Source organism: Enoplosus armatus, chromosome 7, assembly GCF_043641665.1.
Source record: "Enoplosus armatus isolate fEnoArm2 chromosome 7, fEnoArm2.hap1, whole genome shotgun sequence".
NCBI lineage: Eukaryota > Metazoa > Chordata > Actinopteri > Centrarchiformes > Enoplosidae > Enoplosus > Enoplosus armatus.
Window position 1 is genome coordinate 26592962 of NC_092186.1, and position 16881 is coordinate 26609842.

General features: G+C 40.6%; 2 protein-coding genes across 3 annotated transcripts; both read left to right on the forward strand.

The window, feature by feature from the left end:
• Nucleotides 1-239: 239 nt before the first annotated feature.
• dohh (deoxyhypusine hydroxylase/monooxygenase) lies at nt 240-8032 on the forward strand. Of its 2 annotated transcripts, none has more exons than XM_070909243.1 (6): nt 240-308; nt 1196-1305; nt 3238-3405; nt 4020-4096; nt 5092-5347; nt 6712-8032. In XM_070909243.1, exons 2-6 carry the CDS (start codon nt 1200-1202, stop codon nt 7020-7022), a joined length of 918 nt encoding a protein of 305 aa, XP_070765344.1. In that variant the 5' UTR covers nt 240-308; nt 1196-1199; the 3' UTR covers nt 7023-8032. The 2 variants fall into 2 exon arrangements, with proteins under 2 accessions (XP_070765344.1, XP_070765345.1); XM_070909244.1 differs by having other exon boundaries at nt 250-304.
• A 525-nt stretch (nt 8033-8557) lies between these two features.
• On the forward strand, nt 8558-14709 carry rsph4a (radial spoke head component 4A). Its single transcript, XM_070909374.1, has 7 exons — nt 8558-8664; nt 9659-9881; nt 11191-11481; nt 12483-12926; nt 13008-13152; nt 14254-14371; nt 14475-14709. Exons 1-7 carry the CDS (start codon nt 8558-8560, stop codon nt 14707-14709), a joined length of 1563 nt encoding a protein of 520 aa, XP_070765475.1.
• Nucleotides 14710-16881: the final 2172 nt, after the last annotated feature.

The following is a 16881-nucleotide window of genomic DNA, read 5'->3' on the forward strand; positions in this document are numbered from 1 at the left end:
GAATTTTATAATAATCTCTACCCTTGAGATGTCATTATTCCCTGATTTTGATCTCCCAGAACAAATTTCTAAAATATCATTATCGTTTTTGTTTAATGCATTTTAACCTCACCACACAACCTCTATTCCAAAGTTTGCTGGTAACCAACAGAAATGAGCATCCATTCGTAAATGCTGTATCTTGTAGAAATACTTTTATTCTGAAAAATTATCCCGGAACCTTGTCTTGCCAGTGGAAGTTCCAAGACACACGCGCGTGCTTTGGCACATTAGCAGTGTGGAGTGGAACCTGCAGACTCTTAACGTTAGTACGTTTCGTCGTGAAGTTTTGCTCTCTTCTACGTCGTCTGTTGGTATTTGTGAATTCTCTATTGTATGACGTTAGGTTTGATGGTTGTTTCGCTGGAGTTAGGGGAAGGTTTAACTCAGGAAGCTAACAGTTAGCTTCAGCCGAGTCAGCCACAGCTGGTAACGTAACGATAAGGTACACTGTAGCTGAAACGCGGCTGGTATGCGAGCTGGAGCTGTGGGCTGTTGAAAGGATGAAACTATTATCTGTATGGTTTAATACTTCACCAGTAAGTAAGTGTCTGCCAGAAATGGCAGCCTGGTGTAGCTCTCCCATTGAGCTAGACCAAATCAAGAAGTCAGGGCTTTTAGTAGAATTTTATTTCATTTTATATTAATTTGTCCCTGAGCAAGCTGTAATTAAAAGTAACACAATGCTTTATTGAATTCTGGTTTCTAATCTATAAAATGAAAAGTTTTGTCTGATGTAATGCATAACAGTTAAACAAAGTTAATGGCTTTCAGTGTTAGTTTGATTTTTTTTTTTCATGTTACTTCCTGGATATATTTGTTATATCGTGATTGTATCGACATATGTAAATATTATTATTGATACTCTGATGCCTGCAAGTTTAAAATTGAGCAGTGTGTCAGGGGCAAATAGATTTTCTTGTCGATTTAAGACTACAGAGCCTAAAATGATTAAAATCAAAATAATATTCCGTCTGATTACCTGCCCATCACCCCAAAATGACGAATTGCAGTTGAAAGTGCATGTCACATTTTACCAGAGCCAAGGTGATGTCATAAAATGTCCAAAACCCAAATAGTATCAGTGTACTATAATATTTAAACAGTTTGCACATCAGTAAACCTAATATATACATCTATCTGTCTCCCTGTGTAGCAATATGGCCTGTGTTGAGCACGTGGCAGCAGTAGGACAGATTCTGGTGGACCCAGGACTGGACCTGACCCGGCGGTTCAGAGCCTTATTCACCCTGAAGAACCTGGGAGGTACAACATATACGTACATATACGTACATCCATGAACATGCAGTTTTTGAAAATAAGAAATTGTATAAACAACAGATATACTAGCACAAGTTATAGCAGCTAAGACTGTCCAGATCTATTTTGTTGTTCTTTTACTCCAAAGCCCTGACGTTCAGTGTGTCAGTGCCTGTCACTGGAGGAGGAACTCTGCTGAGAGGCAACATATTTTTAGTAATTTAAGAATAAGTTTTAAATTTAATGACAGAATTTGTTTTGATGGTTTCTTAAGAAACCACTAAACAAAAATCTGACACAAAATAGAACTGAATGTGTTTCCTAAGGGTGAGGGATTTTGTGCCATGTAATGCATAACTTTCGAACACAGACCATTTCATGAAACATTTAGATTATTATGTTTAGATAATATTAATGTGATTTTGCAGTTGTTTGTTATATGGAGATTTATATCAGTATTGGAAAAAAAATCGATATTAATATTGATTTACAACATATTGCCCAGCCCAGTGTGCCTTAATGTACATTTGTTCTACTGTGGAAAGGGTCTTCAATTTTCTCTGTTGAGGTCTTAAAGCATTAAATTAGATTTTTTTTCCCTCCTCCAAACTCTAGCAGGTAAGAGCTTGCTTTAGTCTTGTGTGAACCTCAGGGATCCTCATAGTCTGTACACTTTGACTGTTCATGATGAAGTTATTACTAATAACAACAGACTGTCAGACAGTTGCCATAAAAGTATCAAAGTTCGGTATCCAGCCCTACACCAGCCAGTCAGAAAGAGACACCTATGAAAGACACTTAAATATCCCTGTGGGAACAGAGCACTCAAATGCAGCCACACAAAATATTGGAAAAAACTGGACACAGGTTAATACAGATGGGGCCAAACAGGAAGGCATTAAATAAGCATTTATCTGTTGTTTTGCAGTATTTTTTATTATTTTATTATTTGCTCACTTAAGTCTCTATCCTCTATGTTTTCGGGTTGTCCGTCCCATTCTCTTGAATGCGATATCTCAGCCTTGAGGGAATTTCTTTTTGGCACAAATGTCCCCTTGGACTCAAGAATTTGGATTTGAATTTGGTGGTCAAAGGCAGTGTGACGAGATTAAAACTAAATAAAAAGCAACCATTTGAAAACAATCCTAATCAGTAAAAAATATCTCTTGTTCAAAAGTTGATTTAGCCGCTTGACCTCTTGGACCAGCGTCTTGCATTCAGTAACTGTCTCTTTTTTTGTCAGTAATGTCACTTGACATTACCAGTTCTTTGGAGGAAACAGATTTGTGTACTACCATCAACTGAGAATTGGGACAAAAGCAAACCAACTGTATGCCAACATTGTTCAACTGAAGTTCAGTACGTCCGTGGAAACACTACAAACGTGATGTTTATGATGACGTCACCTGAATTTGTCAATTAGCGGAACGAGACAAACTAGCAGGCAGCCTCTCATAAAATGAGAGCACCCAGAGGCCTGAATTGCGATCGACGAAAGGGGTAAACATGCGTTTATGGCAATTTATTTACAATAATTTCTACTCTGGTCTGGTCTGTATAGCAATGGTAAACCCTCTGTAGTGCCTGTGTTTAGACAGTTCAGGACTTTGAAGCAGATGAATAGTGATTGTATCTATAACTCTGTCATCACATCTTGCATAGTTACATCTTGCTTTTGTTGTTGATATGTATCCAGTCATGGAATGTAGACATAGACAGAGGCATCCTTTGCTGTTGCATGGTACTGTCTCTCATAGGCAATTAACTGTTTTGTAACTTGGTTATGTATTGCTAAAATACATTTGCTATGACTCCTTAGTTGTGACGTGTAGTCAAATCCACCAAAACAGTCAGTCTTTGGGATGAACACTTCCAACTGGAAATCTGTGCAATGTCTTGTACTGTGTGAATTGATTTAAACTGTAACCTCTGTGTCAGGTGCCGAAGCTATAGAATGGATCAGTAAGGCCTTCATTGATGAGTCTGCCCTGCTGAAGCATGAGCTGGCCTACTGCCTGGGACAGATGCAGGACAAACGGGCCATACCCACTTTGACTGCTGTACTCAAAGATACACAGCAGGAACCGATGGTCAGGCATGAAGCAGGTAAACATGCATGCACGCAAACACACTGTGCGGGGGGGGGGGGGGGTCAACTCTCTACCAAACAAATGTTGACTGTCCTCTTTGTCTATTTACATCAACACACATACGTACTCTGTGCTTTATGGAGTTTCCTGATGGACAGATAGCTTTGCTTGTTGCTAAAGTAACTGCTAACTGCCGTTAGCTAATTAGCTCAGTTGAACCTCCTCCTCCCGGCGGTCCAAAGCTCCTGTGCAAGAGGTGTAAACACCAACACTCCCCTGGTGCTCTGAGGTCACAGTCTGGCCAGCGGAGTGCAAGTTGCACGGCTAAGGCTCAAAGGTCTCGACCCAATCCACTTTTTATAGTCATTGGAAAAAAGACGCTTCAGAACTCATCACATTTTTAAGTTTTCTTCAGTATCAAAGTAATCCAGAGATAGTTTTTACTGATTTTAGTGATTTACAGTATGTAGAAAATGTGTTGGTGTAACAGCACGTGATAACATAACACACATGTATTTACTCCTCAGTAATACACAGGATACAAATACTTGAGCTGCACGAGAAGTAGAGGCAACAGTGCTGTATCTGTGTCTGCCTGTCTGTCACTCTGACTGTGTGTCTGTCTTTTAGGGGAGGCTCTGGGAGCAATTGGTGATCCTGTGGTTCTGGACCTACTGAAAGAGTACAGTCAGGATCCTGTCATAGAGGTAGGAACATAACACTTACGCTTTGGCTTCATTGAACACTTTATGCGTAATGTTCGCAGAGTGGATGTTATTAGATCAGTCCAATAAAAACCCAGAACACTGGATCAGATTCTCATTTCAACTGCATGAAATAAATATGCACAGGAAGGCAGGAATCTGGACTGGTATTTTTTTGCTGGAGTAATATAAAATGATACTATTAAATTTGAAGCCGGCAAAGCTACTTCATTTAGTATTTTGTATGCTATGACGATATTGATTAACTGTCAGTAAAAAGCAAATAAAAACATGATTGAGTTCCCTGAAACAGTTTGAGGCAGACTTATGTAACCAAACAGAAGGTTTGATAGTGCTAAGCGCAGACGGAGAGTGGCATTGCTTCATTGAAGAAACCGTCTTTGTCTGCAGCCAGCATGCAGACAGCACGCTAATGTCGTCTTCCCATTTGGGGACAAAGCCTTGCCATCTATGGTACACCTAACGGGCATAACAGGCCTATGCATACATACATACATATATGTATATATACACATATGAGTATAGGGCGGCATGGTGGTGCAGTGGTTAGCACTGTCGTGTGGGAGGTAAGGCTGGTTGTATCAGAATCAGAAACTGTTTATTGCCAAGTAACATACATTACAAGGAATTTGCCATGGTCTGAAGGTGCTATTGTTTTGATAACAAATAAGTAGAATATAAAAGGTAAAATAAGAATAAAAATGAAAGATGGAAGATGGTTAGTGCGCGTTGGGGGTTCGATCCCCAGCTGCCCCCGTCATGTTGAAGACACTGAACCGATGGAGACCAGCACCTTGCATGGCAGCTCGGTCGCCATCGGTGTGTGAATTTGTGAGTGAATGGGCGAATGAGACTTAGCTGTAAAGCGCTATGGGAACCGTGAAGGTTATAATATAAGTGAGATCATTTACCATTTACCATTTACATATACACACATGTATATAAAACCAATTGTAAATGCCAATTCCTCCCTGCAGGTTGCAGAAACGTGTCAGTTGGCTCTTCGTCGGTTGGAGTGGCTGCAGAGTGGAGGAGAGAAACACTTGGATGATGCAAGTACAGATAAGAACCCCTACTGCTCTGTAGACCCGGCCCCTCCAGCAGCGAGGAAGAGTGTGTCAGAGCTGCGCTCCATCCTGTTGGATGAGAGTCTGCCGCTCTTTGAACGCTACCGCGCCATGTTTGCCCTGCGTAACCTGGGCAACGAGGAAGCTGTGCTGGCACTGGGAGATGGTAAGATACAACACTATTTGCTCAGAAGCTTGCACTGCATTTTAGATGCAGATGATTTTAGGTTTTTTTTTCACACAACAGTCACAGTGAATCCCATCATACTACACATTATGGTCCTGGACCACCATCTAAACACAAACAAAACATTTCAGTTACTGAGCAGCTCATAACATTCATTACAAAAAGAATGTGGAAGATAACAACTTATCGGATAGTTGACAATCTTCTTGGAGGCTTGTGAGGTATACAAAAAATATGGCAGTTGCAAAAAAAAAGATTTAAGAAAGGTCCATTCAAACCATGTAAAAATAAAGATGGTGCAGGAGTACTTTGTTGTTCCCTGACTGGATTGCAGTATATTACAGCAATACTAATCAATAAGATAATAGTCTCCCTTATAGACCTTCCAGCTGCCCGTTTCACAAAAGCCATTTGTGAGCACTGCTTACACGCAGATTGCAAATGGTAGCAGTGTCAGGCAAATTTGGTTGCAAAGTTATGGTGTTTGTGTTGAACATGTCAAAATTAGCAGGAGAGGAAATTATCATTATAAGCTGAAAATCACACAGAGCCCCTGGATCAGTGCTAAGTCAGTGTGCTGCCCCCAAAATGAATATATGCTACTTTATAAACAAGCAACCGGATATCCAAAAGTGGAATGTAAAGAGAACAAGTAAAACATTTTGTCTTGAATTTTTCACCTGAAATTGTGAAAATTGTGGGTGTGTCTTAATTAAGCTCATAATGCAGTAGATCAGTAAATAATGAAGTAGGTTTAGAGCTAGACCAATAAATCGGGCAGACCAATATATCAGCCAATGTTTGCACCGTCACATAGTTTGTCCACCAGACAGCAAGATGGTTTTTACACTGTAAAATGTCTCGCTCAGTATGTGTCTTGGGTCACAAATAAAAAAACAAACCTAAGGGATTCATATCAAGATTCGAGCACGGTTATAATTAGGTTTTAAGCACTGACTGTTACTGATTGAACATTTGGGCCCTGATGAACCGATTACTTGTGATGTGATTCCAAGGGAGCGCATGACAATGACATCACATCAACAACAAGTCTGATTTAGCGAAACTAATGAGCAAACATTGACAAAATAAAGACTGAAGATGCCCACTATTTTTGTAGTTTCCTTGTGGCTTGTTTCTGGCCATTTTAATCTTTTTATAGCCAAATAATTAATAATATTTTAGTTTCTTTCAACTTTATTCAACTTTTGGTCTGTGTCGTGTCACCAACAGCATGTGCAATGCATCTGGGGTTATGTTTATAATGCCCATAAGTAACCTGGAAATTCATTTGGCTTGTTTGACCTCTGCATAAACCTCGCCTTTTACGTCTTTGTCTGCAGGCCTCCAGTGCTCCAGTGCTCTGTTCCGTCATGAGATCGGCTATGTCCTGGGTCAGATGCAGCACCCGGCAGCGGTCCCAGCCCTGTGCGCAGCTCTGGAGCGTTCCGGCGAGAACCCCATGGTTCGACACGAGGCAGCAGAGGCTCTCGGCTCCATCGGCAAAGATGAGTGTCTGGCTGTGCTGCAGCGTTATCGCGGAGACGGGGAACGCGTCGTCAAGGAGAGCTGCGAGGTCGCTCTGGATATGCTGGAGTACGAAAACAGTGACCAGTTCCAGTATGCAGATGGACTTGTCAGGTTACAGGGTTAAAGGTCAATGTCACAACTGAAGGGGCTTTCACTCAAATCTCATTTTTTAACACTTTTAGTCTCTGTGCTATTGTATTACCTTATACAGCAGAGACAGCTGGACAACTCAGTGCTATGTCAATAAAACTATTGGATTCTCTGGGATGAAACTTTGCAGTATGACAAATACTCTGCACATAAGATCAAAAATGAAACTGTAAAAGCCCAAATGAACCAGACAGGAGTTGGAGAGCTGCAGGAGCGAGCTCTTAGATTTCGGGTGTGTGGGTGTTGCTGTGTAGGGTGATGGGGAGGAGTCCTCCTGTCTTCTTCCCCCCACCAAGATACCACTGCATTCAGATGCAACAATATATGTTACTTAATATATGACTGTAACACACAGCATATTGTATCTGTGTTTGAGGAGTGTCTAACAGCTCTGGGCTGATTTCAAAATTTACCAAGTGTTTTTTTTTGTTATTATTATTTTCCTCCTGGCCACATACTTGTTTTCTGCTATCATTTGGAGTTTTGCACCTCCACTTAACTCACATTCTCTGGTCAGCTTTGGGCTGAAGGTTGAAGACTTGACAGACTGATTTGATCATTACAATTTAAGGGCTTTTCCTCTGTCATGTTTCTTTGTTCTTATTTCCTCTTTATTTTTTTGTCTGGTAAGCTGTATGTGATCATACAGGACAGCGCTGTATGGACTAGCTCTAAATTTAAGTTTAAGAATTGGTTCTGATCCTGGCTGCACTATAGTTGACCAGGCCTGATGTCAGTTCAATCTGCTATAACTAATTAAGAAAAGCCGAAGCTCTATCTGCTTCTCTGTGGATTTACAGCATGTTAGGAAGTAAACAGCCCTCATTGTAGGGGAAGTTAATTCCAAACTTTAACGTGCTACAGAGATTAACAGTAACAGATTGCAGTAAAACCTCAATCTCGCATGCTCCTGTGGTTGCTTTGTTACTAGATAAGTCTAGTATACAGATTATAATTTTAATTCTGTGTTTTATAATTTGCAGTCAGGTGTGTACTGTATGTAAAATTAAAATGATGCTATTTGCATTAATGTTGTTGTCTGTTGATCCGTTTCACAATAAGCCCTTTTATCCCTTCAGTCCTAGTGTATATCTCGAAGGACCCACAAATTATTAACTTCCAAATGTCAACACTTACAAAGTACACTTGGTTTGATTTCATGATATACAACCTTTTTTTCATGTTTTTCCTTTACATGAGACTGGTGAATATTAATTGCAAGTAAGTACTTATTAATAATAACGATGTATCTAGATATCAACTTCCATTTCCTGTATTCCAGAGGCGCGAGCCTAGCAACCATTCTGTTACAGTAACCATAGCAACCGATGAAGTTCGGGTCGACACTGCCACCGTTTCGCCGTTCAACTGTTAATACGTTATGAATGCTAGCTTGCCAGAAGTTTTGAACGTCTTTGGCCGCCTCGTAGCCGTCTTTGTCTCAAACCGACAGTGTGTGGAAAGATTAAAGAGTTAAGAAACAAATATAAGGAACGGATGTGAGGAACGATGGACATTCCGGATGGAAACGAAGACCGAAGTCAACAGAGACTGCATTCGGCTGCCTCGTTAAAGGCTTTCATGTTGAAGAGCAGCACGAAAAGCAACCTGAATCTGTAAGATACGTGTGAATGATAGTTATATTGCTATGTTAGCTACCTCAAACAAGCTAACGTTAACATTGAAAACAGATTCTCACATTTGAGAAACAGCAAATGTTAAATGATGTAAACATTTAGTCTACTCTCAAAATTGTGATTCTGTCAGTTGACTAATTTAATCGACTAACCTAGTCATTTCAACACTATCAGGCTACTTAACGTAAAAAGGACAAGAAATGCAACAGGAACTTGAACTCAAACTAAAACACATTCATTCCAAACTTTCGGGTTTCCCCCAGTGAGCAAACCCGAAGTGAAATACAAAAAAAAAACAACGGTGGGAATCACCAGAGGCCCCACGACACGATATTATCACGATACTTAAGTCACGATACGTTGATCTTGCAATTTTAAGTATTGCGATAACACATATGGCGATATATTGCAATGTATCACCTATTTTCATCTGCAAATGATGTTATATCATCTCGCAACCCATCTACAATACATAACAGAATGGCTAGAAGAGAACCAACAATCATAACACCCATGGTGATTACTGAACAATATGAATGCCAGGTATTATATCTCTCATTCCTTACACAGTCAATGATTGCCGTCAGTTAGGGAAAGCTTCAGGGAAAGGTTTTTAATTACATTGTATTTACGTTAATATGGTTGAAAAAAGCACTCAGCGGGTCTCTAGTTTGTATTGAGCTGTTCCAATGATTTTGGACAATAGGGTTAGTGTGGTCACTTCCACTGACATTGAATACTATATCAAATGGGGTCTAGACTTTTTTATTACTCCTAAACAATTTAATTAAAGTTGGGCTATAGCTATAGTGGCTGGTATCAATACACAGTCGTAATACAAAATAATACAATAATAATACAAAACAGAACAAACCCATGCTACCACTTTCTAAGGAAAATGCTTATGTTCTGTACAGTGGTAAATTTGTACATACTTGCTTATATGTGTGATTAACATTCTTTAATGTTCCAGCTATGACCACCTCGCTCGGTTGCTGACAAAGGTGATGGATGAGCATCCACAGAATGCGGTGGATGTGATTGAGGATATGAGCCATGATGTGAAGCGGGGTTTATTTGAAGACAAGCAGAGCACCCTGCGAGACCTTCCTCAGACTACAGCTGCTGAGGAGCTGGCTGAGCGGCAGCGTCTGCTGTTTTCTCGGCCAGAAGAGGCTGACCAGGAGGAGGAACTGGTATTGGCTACATACACCTAAACCGCACATTTGTCTTGGTGATTTGTACAGGAAAGGGTTTTTTAGACATCTAATGAAGCCAGGTTACATATCACTGTTATTTGAACAGCTTTTTATTGACTGTTTTCATGTGTGGCAGATGTCAAAAACCTGTAATGTAAAAGTACTGACAGCTGTCATCAAATGCCTCATCAGATTTATAATCTTGTCTACTTGTTCAGTTACATTTACATTTTTAGGCTATTTTATTAAGGCAAATTTCTTGTTGGGCTGTTCGTAAGGACAGATCATGACACAAAGGACACCTGGGCACAGACACGTACAAAACCCCCCCTCATATGTAGCAACAGACCCAGACACCACTTGTGATTATTTCGTGCCTTTCTTAGGAACATTTTGCAAGTTAACTATTATTAACTAGTATGTTAACTATATATACTATATATTAAGTGCAGCTGTTGGATGACAATTGCATAATACATAATACAATCAGACCCTAGACAACATATTATAGGAAACCATCAGAGGAAACCTGTGGTGTCGGTTATATTTTCTTAAGGCAGAACAGCCTGTGTTCTCAACATATTTAAATTGCTTTACTAACTTTAATGTAGGTTTACTGTAGCCTAAATGTGCATTGTGTGGCTGTACTAAGCGGGGAAGAAATAAACACATATCATGAGTATAAATATCAGATCAGACTCAGACATCAGTACTTTTGACTATGTTCTTTACCTTTCCAACAAGAAATGTTAATGACAATCACTTCATACAGAGTCTCAGACTCTGGGACTCCATGACTCCTTGGGCCTGTGCCCGCAGACCCGTTTAGACAACATTTTGTCATTGAAGATGTTTGAACTCTTACTAAAAGAAAAAGAGATTTATTGGCACTAATATTGAAAAATATTCCCCAATCCTTTTAATTATGACCTTCAGGAAACCTGTTGAGCATAAAAGTGTTTTCTTGACCTTGATCAGTATATGTAACAAAAAAGTTGGTGTTTGTATCTCGAAGGAGATTCAAAGATGTGAGTGTCCTCCTTGATCTTTTTCTGGTCGTCCATGGACTCCTGTTTGATGTGGTTGCAGACAGACCATGTTCATTCAATCTTTTGTCCAGGGTCTTTGCCCTTTCACTGATATAGTGTTCCCCACAGCTGTCATGTGTAACCATTTTAATTTTGACTACATGCATTTTCACCTGAAAATATATGAAACAATATTTTGTGGGTATTACTCATATAGTATATGAGTGTATATGTATATGTATATGTGTGTAATGTAACACTGTCTTGGTCTCCATCAGGCGGAAACACCTCTTCCTAATGTGAGTGAGATTGGCTTCTACCTGGAGCAGGCCGGCGTGGGTCTGGGCAGGGAGGAGACACAGAGGGTCTTCCTCGCACTCAAGCAGCTTGTTGAGTCACAGGCGCTGTTGCGCTGTCGACTATGGGGCAAGATTCTGGGGACAGAGAGCAGCTACATCGTTGCTGAAGCTGAGCGCAGAGAGGGGGATGAAGAGGAAGAGCAGAGCACTGAGGAAGCAGCCGAGGAAGAGGAGAGAGAGGCAGAGCTTCAGGAAAATGAGGAGAACGAGGTAAGGAAGTGGAAAGTACTCAATCAATGTACCAGTTAATCTTCATTAATTCTCAAATTGTGACAGGTGTCTTTATTTAACTGCATAGTTAAATAGAGGCTGCAGAGAGAGCCACGGCTTTATTTGGATCACATTTTCCTGTTTTAAAAGTATTTGATCATATTTTAGTAAGAAGCCTCCCTGTTTCCCCATTTCCTGATCTGCTCTTAATGCAAACTCAACTCTTCCTCCATGTTTACTTGTTTAATTCTTGATAAACTTCCAGGTGTTTCTAATTCCATCCATAAATCCATCAGTACAGCAAGGACTCTGCTGCTCTCACTTTCTCTTTTTAACACAAACACTGCCCCCCCCCCCCCCCAATCAATTCAATTGTTATACTAATGTTGAGCTGTTTTTTTATCTCTGCAAAGAGTCTAAACACATTGGCTGAATATTAGATACAGATTAAAAGGATTGGTGTATCAATTGGTATACTTTCAATTTTACATTATGAAGTTACTCCCTTTGTTCTTTGTTTCCTGAGTTCACAGTGCTGTGTGCTGTGATAATTTCCAGGCCACATCCTGGAATATGGGGGTATCATTTGTTGTCATCGTAGCGTGAGCTCACCCCATTGTAAATTAGCCATTTGTCACTAGACCTTCCATTAGTGTCTTCCTTGAGTCCTGTTTCGTGACCCAGTGTGAGTAGCAAAACTTTCTCAGAGGTATCGTTGTTCATCACGCTGCATTGTAAAAATGTCGTTTTTTTGGAAATTATTATTATCGTTATTATTTATTGTCCTTTTATATTTCCTTTCATAATATTTGATTGTACCTTATATTTTCAATGTTTAACACTTTGTGACCGTGATGAAATGGAAATTTGTTGTCTTTTGAAAATGTAAAAGAAAAAAAAGAAAGCTTCTTCTCGAGTGTCCTTTAATCTTTTCAAGGTAAAGAAGTGAAATGAACTGTCTATGAGTTCTTTTTCTGGTCTTGTGGTGGCTTTGTTTTCAGATGGATCCCCTTCCTAAGTCGACCTATCAACCCCTACCAGTGGTGCCGAGGGAGGCCGTAGGAACGGGTGCAAACAAGTTTGTTTACTATGTGTGCAAAGAACCTGGTCTTCCATGGGTAAGGCTTCCTTCAGTCAGTCCTGCACAGATCACTGTTGCTCGCCAGATCCGTAAATTCTTCACTGGTCGGCTGGACACCCCAGTTGTGAGCTACCCGCCTTTCCCTGGGAATGAAGCCAACTATCTGAGAGCACAGATTGCTCGTATCTCTGCTGGCACGCACGTCAGCCCCCAGGGCTTCTTCCAGGCTGGGGAGGAGGAAGGTGACGAGGAGGACGAGGCACCCCGGGACAGCTACGAAGTGAATCCTGACTTTGAGGGCATTCCAGTTGCTGAGATGACAGAGTCCACCTGGGTGCACCATGTTCAGCACATCCTGCAGCAGGTACAAATCTGATCAAAGCACTGACCAGTCTCTCAGCTGATGGATACGTGTGCTTAGCTCATGTCAATATGGCCGTTTTAGGGCCGCTGTACTTGGGTGAACCTGGCTGTGAAACTAGGAGAAGACTCTAATGAGGAAGGAGAGGCTGAGGAGAAGGAAGAGGAGCCTGATGAGCCTGAGCCAGAAGTTGGACCTCCTCTGCTCACTCCCCTCTCCCAAGATGCAGGTCAGTCATCAGTCAGTTGACGTTCCTACCAAACAAGTAATGGGTTCAAAAGGTAACCAAGGATGTAATTTCCACTGGGGTAAGGGGGACTTTTTGCCCTCATTTTTAAAAAATACCTTTAAAATCCAAAATCCCACACTACAAAGAGAGGACCAGGAGGAGAAACTAAGGAGAGAGAGAGAGAGAGAGAGAGATAGGCACATAGCTTGGATGCTCATGCATATAGGACAACAAACAAACAGAGGATTAGAGATATGCAGTGGTTTTCAGGAACTTTACAATATCCTTGTTGACAGGAGAAACATGGACTGTAAGTACTCAGCTTAATAGATTCACTGAGACCGAGACCAACCCGCCAGAAGGATGATGTTAACAGGATACAAGGCCAGAAGTGATAAGATAAGAATAAGCAACTACCTGAAAGTTGAAGTGAAAAGATGAGTTTTAAATTTGGACCTCTACAGAGTCAGACTGTCTAATATCAGCAAGGAGGTTGTTCCAGAGGAAGGGGGGCACGATAGGAAAAAGGCCTCTGCAGCACAACTGACTTCTTTTTAGTTCTGGGGACAGACAGGAGCCCCAACTCACTAAAATCTCTCATTGTCCTCCGACTGTCCAGCTGCCTAAATCCAGATGAGAGTCACGAAAGTCAGGAGGGGATGAAATGTTGATGCACTCAACAAGATTTTAGAACAATCAAAGATGAGGCAGTTAAAGTGCTTTCAGCAGGCTGCAGGTGCTTTAAGCAAAGGACAGTGGTCTTTGTAGTATCTATCATAAAATAGTAGGTCTGTATCAGACAAGTTAAATGGAATTTTAGGTAAGGTTAGTGCACTAAAATAATAATACAACAATTTGCATAATTTATTTTTTGTTGGAACACTATTATTAGGAAAAGCACAATACACATTATGTAAAATCTGATAACCAATTTCATCATAATGCCATATATATATATATATATATATATATGCATATAAATAGAATAGCATGCAGAGTTTCTTTTTTTTTTTGGTTGATGAACCCATGGCTTCTACACTTCTGAAACTAAACCTATGTCCTTGAAGGCAGCTAAGTCTTTTTAATATCTGTGTCTCTCAGAAATGTTCAACACCCCTCCTTGGAGCTGTAAGACGTCCTCCACTCTCACCTCTCAACATGCGGTAGCTGTGCTGCGTTCTAATCTCTGGCCAGGGTCATATGCGTATGCTTGTGGAAAGTAAGTGAAAAGATCAGAATATTCCGACTGTGTTTGACTTCTGAAGCATCCTGAAGGCAATGTTGCGATTTACAAACAACCATGTGCTTGTCTCTTAATTTAGGAAGTTTGAGAACATATATGTTGGATGGGGTCTGAAGTATGCAGGGGAAGGGTACAGCCCACCTGTCCCCCCGCCACCACAGAAAGAATATCCCAGTGGACCAGAAGTCACTGAGGCCCTGGACCCATCACTGGAGGAGGAGCAAGCGGTGAAAGAAGCTTTAGAGGAGCAGCAAGCTGCCCAGGAGGAGATGGAGGACACAGACGAAGAGGAGGAGGAGGATGACGACGACTGAGAAAACAATTACACATTTTAAATCTGTTTTATTTTTCAAGTGATTTATTTGTAAGTCAATGGCCAAATAAATCAGTTTACTCTGCAACATGGCTTGATATTTAGGTGAATATAGTTCAATATATAAAGAGGGCAGCAGTGTTCAGATTAGGCAGTGCTTGCAATGTACCCACCTTTTGTTAAAGGTACCCTGTGGAGTTTGTGACCACTAGTAGTAGTGCTATGGAATAATATTTTACATGTCGGCCCTTATTTTATTTGTTCTTCTGCTCACACGAAAACACGCGACGTGACCCACGGCTACCAATGGTTTCACCCTAGTCCACTGATCTAAGAAATATCTGGTGCTTACCTTCTAAATATCTGGTTATAAATAAGGTTAAGGAAGTGACTTAAAATGATTCATCCGTTTTTATCCATCTATGGTATTTCTACAAAGATATAAATAGGACGTTGATGTGGACTGCTCTTGTCAACTGGTTCTGGAAGATTTATGTCATCTATTTTTGGTCTTGTCTTGTTCTTTTTGGCAAGATGTCTATACATTTATTTCCCAATGTATTGTTGTTGTTTTTTTATGTACTCTTACCAAAGGAAAACAATACATAGTTTTTATTAATACATATTTTATTACTTGCAAAATCACATACTGATAAATCTAAGTTGTCCTGGGTGTACCCCGCCAATCGCCCCAATGTCAGCTGAGATTGGCTCCAGCCCACCGCGACCCTGCAAAGGACAAGTGTTTATGGAAAAATGGATGGATAGATAAATGTAAGTTTTCCAATCATAAACCTTCAATTTTCAATTCAATTTTATTTATGTAGTGCCAAATCACAACAAAAGTGACTCATGACACTTTACAAATTGAGCAGGTCTAGACCGTACTCTTTATAATATTATTACAGAGACCCAACAGTTCCCACCATGAGCAAGCACTATGGCAACAGTGGCAAGGAAAAACTTCCTTTTAAGAGGCAGAAACCTTGAGCAGAACCAGACTCTACGTGGGCAGTCATTTGCTTTGACCGGTTCGGTTGGAGCTAGACAGGCAGAGATGTATAGCAGCACCAGTAATAGCCATAGCAACTATAATAATAATGGAAATATGACTAATAATAGTAGTTACAGCTGTAATAATAACTGAAATATGACTAATAATAGCAATAACAGCTTTAGTAATAACGGAACTATGACTAATAATAATAATTGTACCGATGAGAGTCAAGCAGGCCCATGGCCGGGGCCTGCCAGGTGTACCAGGACCACGATCCACAGGAACCTGTGAGACAAGAAAGCACAAAGAAACTCCAGGGGAAGATATAAAGTTAGTAACATGCATTGGTGGGATATGAATGTGTAAAGGTGGAGAGGGAGAGGAGGAAAGCTCAGTGCATCATGGGAAGTCCCCCAGCAGTCTAGACCTATAGCAGCATAACTAGGGGCTGGTCCAGGCAGTCCTGAGCCAGCCCTAACTATAAGCTTTATCAAAAAGCAAAGTTTTAAGCCTACTCTGCCTCCCGGGCCCAAACTGGGAGCTGGTTCCACAGGGGAGGATAGCTTGATAGCTGAAGGCTCTGGCTCCCGTACTGCTTTTGGAGTCTCTAGGAACCACAAGCAACCCTGCATTCTGGGATCGCAGTGCTCTAGTGGGGTGATAGGGCACTATGAGCTCTTTAAGATACGATGGTGCCTGACCACTAAGAGCTCTGTAAGTGAGGAGAAGGATTTTTCCCATCAGTACATGTGCCACAGCGTTCTGGATCAACTGGAGAGTCTTGAGGGACTTATTGGAACAGCCTTGACAATAAGGAATTGCAACAATCCAGTCTAGAAGTAACAAATGCATGGACTTCTAATTTTTCTTCTTTCTTAATTGTTGAAAATGAATTCAAACAATACATTACATCAATCCTAATATTCTAAAAATAGGAAAGCTATTACAACCTTGAATCTATGTACCCTAACATTTCTGTGTGAGCTGATTTATGTCAATTTCTGATCCCCTGGCATTATTTGTTTATTTATGTATGTTCACCAAGCTGTTTGTTAATAATAATAAACACACATTGCTGTGTGTTTCTGCACCTTTCTGTCTTTGCTGCTGTGACTTGTAAATTTCCCCACTGTGGGATGAACAAAGTCTAAGTCTAAGTCTAAAAACTAGTCCCCT